Here is a 13,252-nt window from a genome sequence, read left to right as displayed (position 1 = left end):
CCGGCAAGCAGAAAGACAGCGTCACAACAGATAGCGAGAGACAGAGGCGAACAACATGGACCCAAACACGACCATCCTGCGAGTGAAGAGAAAGCGGGGAACGGATCCCGCCGACGCTCTGTTGTTGGCTTGCAAGCGCATCCGACCAGAGAGCTCCCAGACCCCGGGGGAAACGGTGCCGGAGCCCGGTGAAGCCGAGGTGGACAACACGGTCTTCAAACTCGTGGCGACTGTAGCAACCCAGGTGAGCAGGAGGGAGGCCCCTTGGTTCAGAAAACGCCATCACGTCGTTAGCTTTAGGAAGAGATTCGTGGCTTTGTTTGGAGAAGACCATGATACGTTTAAACGGTTTACAAATGTTTGAGCACATGGACGCTTTTTTGCGCCGTTCGTGGCCGACCCTGTTTATAGTCTCATTGTGCTGGGTGGCGGACTCTTTAGCTAGCGTCCATAAGAGCTAACGCTGTTAGCCTTTCTCATTAGCCCTTTTCCTTCTGTAGAGAGCGTTAGCTTTTAGAAGTCGACATTCCTCGGTCCTCAATAAAGTAGATTCATATATATATATATATATATATATATAAAGAAGGTAAATAGTACATTTTACCAAACCTTTAAAACGGACACAGATGAAAAAACAAAGAACAAAGCTCAATTATTGAGTTTTCTAAGAAATGAACATATTTTTATCCATCGTTATTCAATGCTTAACTGATTATATATACATGTAGGTTAAATATTTAGAAAACGAATCAACACTTTTATATTTTTATACTATATACATCACACGAGGTTGTCTGATTGGCTGACGATGGTGTCATCAATTTGTATTTGGTAACCTGGATCCTTCTATACCTGTGCCTTTTAATTACTCCCCGGAGAAGGAAGTAAAACTACGTTTTCATTGAACAAAATAAACATGGAAGATAAGGCATTTTTGGCAGCCTATTTCGCACAAAACATCGTTTTTCTTAGTTAGCTAGTAATGTCCTTAATTTCAGTTAGAATGTATATGAATGATTTGATGAATACATATATAATTGGCCTTATATAGTTTACAACACAACAATATTAATGCAACGTCATCAATATGTTGCATTCACAGAAACTCTAGAAATATTATCAACTGTGATAACACATTCACGTTATTTAGATAGAAACAAATATTCAAAATAAGAATAAATAGTCGGGCAGGAGGCCTAACATGTCACCGCGTGACTCCTCCCAGGATGCACCGGTCCAGGCCCAGGTGCGTGAGGCGCTGGCACGCCCCCGCGTGGCCCACGCCCTGCGGCCCTCTGCCACCAGCTCTCAGCGCATCGTCGGAGACCTGCGCAGCGCCAAGTGGAGCACGCGAAGGGAGGAGCGCTACCGCATCCTCTCCAGCCACCGCGCCGGACTGTCGGCCGCAGAGGGGCGGCCCGTAGAGCCCGCGGGCCGCGGGAACGAAGGGGACGACGACGCTGCCGCCACCGCTGACGGCGAGGAGCTGAAGGAGAAGGCCTGGGCTCTGGGGAAGCTGCAGGTGGTGGACCTGCTGTGTGAGCATGCTGAGGACCAGGGGAAGCCGGACAAGGTGAGCTCACAGGAGGATACACTGGGCCTGCTCTTGCTTCTGCATTTTACTCTCTCTATCCTGTCAGTGTTTTCTGACGCAAAGGAGATATTGTAATAGAGACCATAGGGTGTCTTAACCTAGTCACCCTCTGGTGTCTGAATTAGATAATTCGCGGATCCATCAATCCAAAAAATGACAACAGTGATATTCTACTCCCTGCCTATAGTCGTGAATTACTTTTGTGTGTGTGTGAGGCTTGGGCGATATGACGGTATACCAGGGTGTTGAAGCACAATGTTGCCTATAAAAAGTTAAAAATTAAATATTTGACGTGGAATTTTTCAGACTGAGAAGGGCTTGTTTTCCACTAATAAGTGGCCAACCTCAAAACTGAAAGTGGGATTTATAGCAGTATAGCGCTGCTGTGGTGATATTTTCAAAATAATCACACATCTCATTAGGTGTTTATGTAGTTTGAATAGTTATGAAGTCATTTGAAAGTTATTTTTATGCAAGAAAGACACTCATAGTCAACCGCTATTCATGCTCTGACTTAAGCAATCTGATGTGGTGACCTTAAGACAAGATCACTGGTATGAGCCCTGTGTGCTTACCTGCCTCGGAGAATGGGCCTCCACGAGAAACTGTCGGGCAGTAGCACTCCTTTCAAGAGCCATTCAGTACGTTTACATGACACTCAAGAAAGTCAAATTATTGGCTTAGTCCAACTATGATTGGATTATTAAGATGCATGTATACACCTTAGTCAGACTATAATCGAGTCGAGTTACTCATAGTCAAATTAAGACACCATGATTATTCGATTGTTAGTCGAATTAAGCGTGCATGTAACGGATTGGATCGCATGGGGGGGGGGGCCTTGATCTGGAAGTATAAGGAGACGATAGTCAGACTCGTGAGGGTTATCTCGGCCATGGTGGAGAAGGAATTGGGGTAAAGGAACTTTGGCTTTGACTCTCTGAAGTCCATATTGAAACGCGACATAGAGGAGAAAGGGATTGTCGCCGTATGCGGGACAGCTGTCAGTTCACTTCGGGTCCATTTCTCCGACGCGCCATTGTTCAGACCTCTCGGTCGCATGCGGACTCCTCCCACTGCTCGGCTGCCGGAGGAGTCCGCATGCGACCGAGAGGTCGGAACAATGGCGCGTCGGAGAAATGGACCCGAAGTGAACGGAGAGCTGTCTACTGAAAACATCTTTCTCGAATGCTGCGGCCGCCTGAGTTTGTTGTTGCTAGTGACGTAAAGAGGTCAACCGGTGGCTCTATTACCACTAGTTGAAATGGGCACAGCGCCAGCTATCGTACCGGGGTGAGAAATGCTTCGGCCAATGAATCGATTTTCTCACCGCCATGTATACCCGGACAATTGCAGTTGTCCGATTGAGGAGCATAGGCGAACTATGGCCTTAATCGGATTAAGCTATGCATGTCATCGTAGGGCTGCTCGATTTTTAGGAAAAATCATAATCACGATTATTTTGGTCAATATTGAAATCACGATTATTCAAACGATTATTTTTGAGTTTGAAAACATGTATTTGTTCAGCATGTCTCTTCCAAAAAAACTTTGTAACGGACAACTTTGAAATTCCGCCTTAAAAATTACACAAAATGGTCAAAAAGAAAATGTTCCAATCTAAAATAATGTACAGATATGTATCCATATGTTCTGCCCTTCCTATAAAACATAAAAAAAAAGAGAAAAGAAAAACTTGATTATGTTAATTTTGGGATAGTTTGACGCTGAAATCGAAATCGCGAGCAAAATTCGATGAATCGCCCAGCCCTATGTAAACGTACTGATTGTTGGATCAATATTGCTACACTATATTGGAATGACAAAGAACCCTACCGGGTACCCTAAATGGTGGCCAAACTAAAACATAAATGTCCTGGCGAGGCTACATGTTTCAAAAGGTTCCCAATGAAATAAAATGGAGCTCCTGTGTGGGTGTAACGCACATAGACAGGTTAATACTGCTTAAAGGTCCCATGACATGCCACTAGCAGGCTGGTATACTGACCTATCAGCACACATCTAGGTGGACACGCCCACCTGTGATGTCATATAAGACAGATTTTCAAAACAGCTTGTAACGGCTAATCACACCACACCTGGAGGCATGTCATGGGACCTTTTGAGCAGATTTAGCACAGACGGTATATATACAGGTTAAATGGACTTTTCACAGACTATACTACAGGATAAACTGTCTTTCGTTGTGTGTACATTGGTGGAAACTATTGCAGACTTGCAATACAAAAGTACTGGCCGAAATCTATGAATCGGTCCAGAATAATAGATTCTAGGCTTGGGCGGTATTGCGATATACCAGGGTATTAAGAAATACTGAAGGTATGATTTTGGATACCGTCAAAAAAACAAACGCACCTCTTTATACTAAACTGTTCATATTTATGAATACAATTTTTTATTATGTATTTTTGAAGAGTGCATTGTGGTTGAGATTGAAATAGGTAAAGGGAATTAAAGAATTAAATTTAACAACGTGATCACGAGCAGGAGTCCTGTGTGTCCAGTGATGTTTATCTTCCCAGGAGATGATTGGGCAATATCGTATGGTCAATATTCTACACGAGGCAATTTTCCAAATACCCAGCCCTCAACAATTGCCTGACTAAAGCGCCCTTAACCCCAGATACCTCTCACGTAGCAAAATGTCCTCAATGGATTAAATGGCAATTTCCAGCTGTACGAAAACTATCGCTGACTTAAGAAGAAACCGGTGTAAAAGTAGTACAAAAAGTGTGACCATTTTGATGCAAATCGAGCACTAAAAGCTAATACATTTCTCACACAATCAAATATTGCAAGGCTGCGCCTAGATTGCATTGTGACTTTTGTTGTTGCTGTTGTTTACCCGTTTTGCGTGTCTCCCCCCCCAGAACGTGTCGCCGGACCCGGAGGTCATCCTCTGCAACAACATGAAGATGCTCCGGGAGCGCCTGAGCGTGTCCGGCGAGGGCCCAGGGGCGGAGCACCGCGAGCAGGAACACGACTACGTCTACGACCTCTACTACCAGGAGACGGCCCAGGCCGGCTGGATCCAGGACATCCTGTCTGTCCGGGCCTACGCCGACGAGGGAGAGCTGGTGTGTGGACGGGCGGACGGACGGGTGGACGGACACAGACAGACGGGTGGATGGATGGGCGGATGGATGGCTAGTTGGAATGATGGACGAGTGGATGGCTTGCTGGCTGGACGGAGGGATGGACAGGCGGGTGGATGAGTGGTGAATTTGGTGCCATCTGGAATGAGTGGAGTGAGTGTCCCGAGTATTTGAGTTCATAAAACATGTGGTCTGTTTTTAAACCGTATTAAAAAAAAGTAAACTGGAATTACTAGGCATCTTTAAGCCTTCCTTGAGGCCACCGGCATCGCTAACCCCATTCAGAGTAATGCTTTCGAAAAGTCAATTAACACTGTCTATTAAGCCATGGACTAACATAACATCACCTTGAGAGGGTATTAATACTCCATCACACTATGCCAGAGGTTGGATAATGTACCCTTTAAAATTTGACTGTTAGATTTCTATCCCCTCCCCCCCGAAAGCACCTGCTATAACTAGGCCATAACCAGGCCGGTTATCTGCTCGGCTGATGCGTCGATTCAAACCCCCAGTGGTTTCGGTTTCATGACGTGATGGGGAGCGTGAAGCCGAGGGCCGCTAAACCGACTCCCTTCCTCCACAGGTGCCCGACCTAGTGGTCAACGAGGAGCAGGTATATGAAGACGAGGATGACGAGAACGAAGAGGGCAACTGGAGGAACGACTACCCGGACAGCGACAACGACGGCGACAGCGATCGAGAGGAGCGCTACGTTGGTATGTTGGGTTCGGCTCACTTCCCCATGTGGCTGATTGTGTGGTATTATGCTGAAGGGTTAGGGAAACGTATGTGAAGTCACAGACGGTTGTGTTAATGCCAGTGTCTGAAGTGGAAAAAAAACCCATCTTGGGATGACGAAGGTTTCACTTCCTCTGCCCGACCACAAGCATTAGATCCCAAGTCACAAGTCTGTTTGAGTTAGTGCACGAATGAGGCTGCTAGCGGTTGTCATTTCAGCAGATGATGTTTATAACTGTTGTTTTAGTGAAGCCAGGAGAGACGGTCATAACGGTTGCCTCAGCAGACCGGTGTTGTCCGCTCTTTCATCTTGGGCCATGCACTGCATGTTGGGCCCTGTGTAACCCAGAGTGGTGTTGGTATTTTTTAGGTTACTGGGAGGAGGAGCACTCCTACAGCAGTAGGAGCTGGGAGAACTACCAGAGGCAGGTGTTGCGGGAGCTCGGTGGCCATGGCGACAAACAAGACGAAGACGATGACGAAGACGACGACGACAAGTGTGACTCTAATTGATCGCAGTGTGTGCCTGCCCTCCCCCCCCCGTTTCCATCAGTGGATGTTCCTGGCACCTTTTCGTCTGAAATAACACCTTTTTTGCTCTTTTTGTGAATGACCATTGCCCGACATAGCGAGCGATGTGTAGCACTTTGATTGTTTGAAAATGTAACTTGAAAAAGCCAAATGAAGTACTGTAAGAAAGTGTCCTAAGCAACGTTGTATGCCAGAAACCGATGTTTGCAGAACTACCACTTTAAATGACCTGCATGCAAAAGTGGGTGACAGTTGCACTATCGTGCACTACGTGACGATATAGAAGTTGAGCAGTTTGAAAAGCAATGCATTTTATTGAACAACCTGACTGGCTATACATTTCCCTCTTCTACACCGAGGGATAAAGAGTAAGGGTGTTATTTCAAAGAAAGGGTCCACAGTGTCTTAAATGTATGGTGGAGTGAAATTTGTGTGTGAAGTTGAAGTGTGTTAGATTTGTTGCACATTAGCGTGGTATGCTTTGTATGCTTTGTGCAGTTAAAAACTTAAGTTAGTGAGAAGTCGTGGGCCACACCTGTTTGCGGTTTAAGGTGTTCCGGCTGTTTTTGTGCATGGTGGTGTGTGTGTGTGTGTGTGTGTGCGTGTGTGTGTGTAAATGTAAGCGTAAGCGTGGGTTAGGTTGTGCATTTATGAAAGTGGTGCGGTTTATTTTTAACATTCCCTTTGTTCATGTTTGGGTTGCTCTCTGAATGCTTGTTGGATTAAATAACTTTTTTTTGTAAATATGTAGATGTGTATAAAAACAAAGCTTTCAAAATAAACGTAAAACATTTCAAGCTGTCATTGTTAATCTTTGGATACATCTACTTAAAATATGATTTACCAATTCAAATTCTACATAGGTGTTTTAAATTATTGAAAGTTGGCCCAGATTGTTTTTCAGTCCAAAGTGTTAAGACTATTGAATGGAATTAAAATTTGACTGGCGGAACTATAGGGGAACGTAATAATGATCCAAACAAGGATGGATTAAAGTTGGTTTAATTGCATTAGCTTACATAAAATTTTAGCAGATTACAAAGAGTGAAGCCAAACACAATTGCAGTATTGAAAGTATGCTAAATAATATACATCAGTGTGTTTGGTGCCTGAGTAAACGGTGATTTATTTTTATTAACTTAAATATTTAACATTTTAAAAAGGTACAAAGAACTCATTTCAGAAGGGTAAGAACAGCTGGAGAACATTTATTTTGCCTATATTATACAGCTGGAATCAATGAAAATATCCATTCATCCTGTACTTCATTTGTCTAGGGAGCCGTATATAGCATCCTGATATGGAGGACTAAAAGTGCCAAAATTAAATAAATAAATACACCATTAAATAAATAAATACACCATTAAATAATTCCTTAAATGTGTCATTAATTAATTAAAATTGGAATTAAATACATAAATGTTTTATTAAATGTGTCATTAATTCATTAAAATTGGAATTAAATACTATTTAATTAATTGACATTTACATTTCATGATTTACATTTACATTTCATGATTTACATTTACATTTCATGATCCTGTGTTTTATGGAGGACCAAAAGTGCCAAAATTAAATAAATAAATACACCATTAAATAAATAAATACACCATTAAATAATTCCTTAAATGTGTCATTAATTAATTAAAATTGGAATTAAATACATAAATGTTTTATTAAATGTGTCATTAATTCATTAAAATTGGAATTAAATACTATTTAATTAATTGACATTTACATTTCATGATTTACATTTACATTTCATGATCCTGTGTTTCAGTGCTTCATGAAATGTAAAAGTGTCAAACTCGCCCATCAAAATCGGTGGGTGGGGCTAACGCTAATCGAGTCTGATCCATTGCTTTGGTCTGAAGTAGAGTGCTTGGATAAAGAAAATGGAGCACTCAATACCAGTAGGTGGCGGTAATGCAGAAGAAGAAGAGGAATTGTTAAACTGTCAAACTGATTTGAACTTAAACTTTATCTAGAGTGTGAAGAAGAAGAAGAAGAAGATGATGATGATGGAGGATCTTCATGAACTTTCTAGGGAGTTGGTGAGAGACGTTTTAGATTTAGCAGAGGATGTGGAAGCAGGACCTGCTGACCCAGAGCATGTAGCGAGTAAAGCAGAGGAATTTATTGAAGTTCTTGGAGTTATTTCCGCACTTTCTGACCAAGATATTGATTATAGAGTGACTGCAAATTTAGAAGAAGTAGTCCACCGCTTCTCTGGTACCAGGGAGCATCAGGCCCAACACACACAGGGACCGGGGCCTTTGGCGTTTGACATACCGAGTGCAGTTCTGGAGCATCAAGTTCTTAGTGGCTTACCCGCGGGTCAAATTGCAGCGATGTTCGGAGTGTCAAAGAGGACCATCAGGAGGCGCATGAAACAAAACGGTTTAAGGTATTTACACTTTTTTTTTCTTTTTTTTAATTCAGTTTAGGGATTGCTGGTCTCATCCACTCAGAAAGGATATTATGTTTAAGGTAACATTACTTGATGTTGATATTTTGTTTGTGCAGAAAGACAGACCTCTATTCAGCTGTGAGTGATGAGGAGTTAGACCGTATTGTAAGTGAAATTCACAGAAGACATCCAAACACCGGCTACAAGCTAATGCGCGGTCATCTGAATGCAAGAGGTGTGCGTGTTCCAAGTGAGTATATTAATATGAGCATTATTTACATTTATTTTTAATACAGAGCTCTGCCCTTTGAAAGGTGAAGGAAGTCCGCTTATGGAAAGACGTTGCGAGGGGTCTGGCTGCAGACCTCCAGTGTCAGATGATTAGTTGTATTTATGTTATGACGCAAGCTTTATTAGACATTCATACAGCATTATTTTTTGTTCATTTATATCTTCTTTCTTTGACCTGGTTCTCACGGGTTGACGATCATTAAAGCCCTGTATTTAAAATCAAGACCTGGCTTATCACTGGAGGAGCGATAACACAAATACAGTTGTAACAAGTATCCTAGCCGTAGCGAAAACCGGACTTCCTTTGGACCGCAGTGGTCGCCATGACAACGGGACAACAAACCTAATTAACATGACATGCAACGTAAATAAACACACCTCGCTTACTGCATACAACCCAGGGGGAATGAGTCTTCTTAAACAAAAAATCATTCAAAAATCCAAAATAGAAAATACACACGTCATGTCTTTCATTATGACACCACTATTTCCTCAAAATAAGTAGCCAGTGAGTGTGTGGTTATTCGTTTTATTTTCCTCCCCTCAGTCTCAAGACTGCAAGAGTCTTTACGCAGAGTCGATGCAGTGGGAGTCTACATGAGACGTCTAAGGCTGCGTGTATTAAGACGACGACAGTATTCTGTTCCTGGCCCAAACTCTTTGTGGCATATAGATGGCCACCATAAGCTCATCAGGTCAGTGATATAAGTAGATAAACAATGCATCTTTCTAGATGTTTCATTAGAATTGCTTTACAATAAAGTTGTTATTTTTCATGTGTTCACAATTGGCTGACAGGTGGAGATTTGTTGTCCATGGTGGGGTGGATGGATTCAGTCGTTTAGTGGTCTACCTGACTGTGGCTGGCAATAATCGTGCTCAGACGGTCTTACAGAGCTTTATTGCCGCTGCCGAGCAGTATGGGCTGCCATCAAGGGTACGGTCTGATAAAGGGGGGGAGAATGCAGATGTAGCAGAATTCATGATCAGAAGCAGAGGTACCGACAGGAATTCACACATCACAGGCAGAAGTGTCCACAATCAGCGGTAAATAAATATGTTTGACAACTAGGCTCACAAAACAAACGTACCAGTTTAATGTACTTCTTTAGCATATGTCACGTAAATTAACAATTTGTCAATTTTATCCTAAACACAGAATAGAGAGGATGTGGAGAGATGTTTATGAACATGCCCTGGACCTCTTCTATCAGATTTTCACTTCATTGCAAGATCAGGGAACACTGAATCCAGACAATGAAGTCCATCTTTTCGCACTGCACCGGATCTTCCTTCCACTAATTCAGCAAAGCCTCGACTCTTTCCGAGATGCTTGGAACTTTCATGGTCTTAGAACTGAAAGGAATCAGTCGCCACAGCAACTCTGGAGAAGATACAGAGAGCAAGGCCCTATGGAGGATCCTACTGAGGTTAAAGAACAATCAACTTTGAACACTTCACTGTCTGTTTCCCCAAAGGAATAATGGGACAAGATATTGTGCTAAACGTGCTACTTTAAATGAAACATAGGTTATAGTTTCTTCAGTCTCCTGAGCTTTTAAAGATCAACCTCTGAGCTGTAATTTTTACGGTGCATACTATGCACAACTGTATTATTTTACAAAACAACAATTGAATAGGCAACATTTAATTTCTCACCGACTTGGTGACCAAAAATAACAATCTTAACTACCTTGTGTAATGACATGTCAAACTAGTTTTAAGTACAAGATTGATCATGCTTGTCCTCCATTCAGGTTCCTGAAGAGTATGGGATCGACTGGAACGGACCTCACAGTCTTCATGGAGGCACTGTGTCAGTCCCTGAGGTTCAGCTGGCCCGTGAGCTCTCAGATGAAGAGGTTGCCATTTTGCCAGCTCCAGGAGTTTTTTTAACTGATGCACTTAGATTATACGTAGAGACTGTGCAAGTTTTATCAAGAATCATAGCAGACTGATGTCCAACCCAGTGTTTTATTTGTTTATTAGTTTTCAAAGACACTGAACTTGTGTCAATTGACCTGACCTACTTAACAGTGCATTCAATGACATCTGTCTGAAAAAATTAAACAAGTCCAAATCCAGTCTGTGCACTATTTATGGCAGAGACAAGTGCTTCCTCAAAATCCATGTAGGTTTTGAAATGAGCTGGCAGCTTTAGTGTTTCAAAGCATGTGGAGGACGTAGGAAGGGTTCCCCCAGAAATCTCCACTCTCAGTTTGGGAGGAAGCATCTCCCAGCCAACCCAGAATGTCAACAGCTGGGCCAGGGTACCTGATGAAGCTAAAAGTCATGAAATGGATTCAAGACATTTAGTTCTAATTGATCACATCTATCCATGAGACATAGAAGAATTTGTAAAGAGAGCAATGCATTAGCCAAATAAGGTGTTTATACCTGTTTCAATGAACAACCTTAGAAAGCCAGTGACGCGGCACGTGGACTCTAAGTCAAAGTCTTCATCATCACTGTCCTCAACTGGCCATGTGATTTTTTGTAGGAGCATCTTAAAGAATACACAAATTGTAATTATTTTAAAAGGGAGAATTTATTTTGGTGAAGGAATATGCAGATCACATTCTTGGTAAAAGGAAAAATAACCAGCTCAGTCATTGAAAATACATGTAAATTCATCAAGTAAAGTGACAAATATAACTAAATTACTGACTTACCTGGGGTGTGAACTGCATTTCAGCCATTTTGGGGAAAATAAGTGGGACAACATCTGGCCTAGATGTCAGCAGGGGCCATACCATCACATCTTTCAGTCCCTTTCTCAACTGTTTGATCTGGCGCATGGTCCTCCCAATGACCTAAGAGACAGAACCGACCCATATTACAGTCCAAATCCTCAACCCAAATTTTACAAAAGTTGGCATAGTAGGGAAAATGTTCATAAAAGCACAATAAAGTGCTTTATAAAATCCATTCAAACTCTAGTACAGAATATAGCAACCCTTTACAAGACATTTACACATTTTAAAATAATGTATGCCACTATTTACATGTGTATTTTCCCTTCATTTTGCAACAAATCACATTCTACCTGGATGACAAGTTAAAGAGTGCTAGTTGTCCTGTCTACAGTCCCAGTTTGCCTGTGATTGAGAATATGCGGTGCTTCATGCACACTTGACAAAAATGTTCTGCCTAAGACATAACTAATGGATAAATGGGGGAATTCCACTTTCTAAATTTCAGCAACTTGTGTCTATTGCGAATGTTTAAAAACTGTAAATGAAAGAAGTTAACAGTGGTGAACTCTTGACTGTATCACCTTTTTAAAGTAGATTATCAAAAAGCAAATTCACATAACCAGACATGTGTTGTTAAGCTGCTCTCAATTTACTGTAGTGTGATTTTTTAAAACTGTATATACATTAAATGGTGGTTTTGAAGAACTAACATGACAATAGGCAAAGACTAAATATCATTAAGTATTCATAGCATGAATTTCACCACTGAAATTTGGCCTTTTCCATCTCTGCCAGTGATAACATAACAAGCCAGAGTTTACAACACTTATAATTATAACTATAATTTCAACAACTACAGCAATGAATTATGTGACTTAACCAGCAGGAACTCACTGCATGGAGTAGAAGTTTGTTATGTAGCCATCTCCGATTTGTTTTGGTGACTGCTGGAAGATCCCAAGACATGGAAAGATCTGAAACTGTGTCCTTCTGTTCTGGTGTGAGTTCTTCTTGTTCAAGCTAGAATCAAGACCGTACAAGTTATTATATTTGCCCAAACAATATTTTTTGCAAGACAAAGTTTCTTATATGTTAAATACCAGTTTTATGATACTCCTGATGTGCAGATCAGGACAGTCTTCTGTAACAACAGTTGCCATTTCAGGATCCCCATTGAACAGTACATGAATCACAGCAGGACTTAATCCTGTGACATGGGGACCGTCATGCAGAAAGCTGTGGGCCAACATCCTTCCTGCAACCCGGAAGAGATTGCTTTCAATGAGTGCCTCTGATGCTGCTGGAACAAGATGGTCAGGTTCACCCTCAAACAGCAGTGTTCGGCCCATTCCTCCTGTAAAATATCAAGAGAGCAGCGGATAAAGTCACAACAATTAAACCACTTAAATACATTTTTAAAAGTACATATTAACCTTCAAATAGTAAGAGACTTACCAAGATCTAGACTGAATCCAAATTGGAGTTTGGATATCACCGTTGTCAGAAAGTACCTCATCACTCCCTCTCCGACAGCAGCATCACCTGAAATAAAATACTGAGAATAACACAGTGGAAAAACAGTGGCTGACTAATACAGGTAACTGGATAAGTTAACATTTAACAAGCAAGGGAAAAAATAGTCAATATTCTATTGGCTGTAATTCTAGAATAGCATCCTTAATATTGATTCTTTCAGATTACAGGAGAATATTGTGCATGGTATATTTTCATTAGTGGTCATCAATTATATAGTTGTTTGGATTCCATTCTCCCATTTAACAATTCCATATAAGATACTTGAGTGGTATAAACTTTACTTATACATTTATTTTACAAACTTTATATTACTTACCAACAAGAGTACAAAGAAGTG

The 13,252-nt window shown here is 41.5% G+C and overlaps 1 protein-coding gene and 3 long non-coding RNA genes across 5 annotated transcripts; 3 read left to right on the top strand and 1 right to left on the bottom strand.

Moving 5' to 3' along the window:
- Positions 1-8: 8 nt before the first annotated feature.
- Positions 9-6,773, top strand: slc7a6os (solute carrier family 7 member 6 opposite strand). Its single transcript, XM_079736080.1, has 5 exons — positions 9-244; positions 1,226-1,573; positions 4,486-4,692; positions 5,297-5,429; positions 5,822-6,773. Exons 1-5 carry the CDS (start codon positions 56-58, stop codon positions 5,962-5,964), a joined length of 1,020 nt encoding a protein of 339 aa, XP_079592206.1. The 5' UTR covers positions 9-55; the 3' UTR covers positions 5,965-6,773.
- Positions 6,774-8,281: 1,508 nt separating this feature from the next.
- Positions 8,282-9,268, top strand: LOC307076431. Of its 2 annotated transcripts, none has more exons than XR_013811900.1 (3): positions 8,282-8,389; positions 8,509-8,642; positions 9,231-9,268. It is a non-coding gene; the product is annotated as an uncharacterized lncRNA (long non-coding RNA). The 2 variants fall into 2 exon arrangements; XR_013811901.1 differs by lacking the exon at positions 9,231-9,268 and adding an exon at positions 8,889-9,022.
- Positions 9,269-9,282: 14 nt separating this feature from the next.
- Positions 9,283-10,571, top strand: LOC307076429. The gene is made up of 4 exons (XR_013811899.1): positions 9,283-9,378; positions 9,482-9,730; positions 9,843-10,113; positions 10,441-10,571. It is a non-coding gene; the product is annotated as an uncharacterized lncRNA (long non-coding RNA).
- A 1,703-nt stretch (positions 10,572-12,274) lies between these two features.
- Positions 12,275-12,925, bottom strand: LOC307076328. The gene is made up of 3 exons (XR_013811896.1): positions 12,835-12,925; positions 12,480-12,733; positions 12,275-12,399 (listed from the first exon to the last, which is right to left on the bottom strand). It is a non-coding gene; the product is annotated as an uncharacterized lncRNA (long non-coding RNA).
- Positions 12,926-13,252: the final 327 nt, after the last annotated feature.

Source organism: Pollachius pollachius, assembly GCF_949987615.1.
Source record: "Pollachius pollachius genome assembly, chromosome: 5".
In the NCBI taxonomy this organism is placed as follows: Eukaryota; Metazoa; Chordata; class Actinopteri; order Gadiformes; family Gadidae; genus Pollachius; species Pollachius pollachius.
This window is presented reverse-complemented; position numbering and strand designations above follow the sequence as displayed.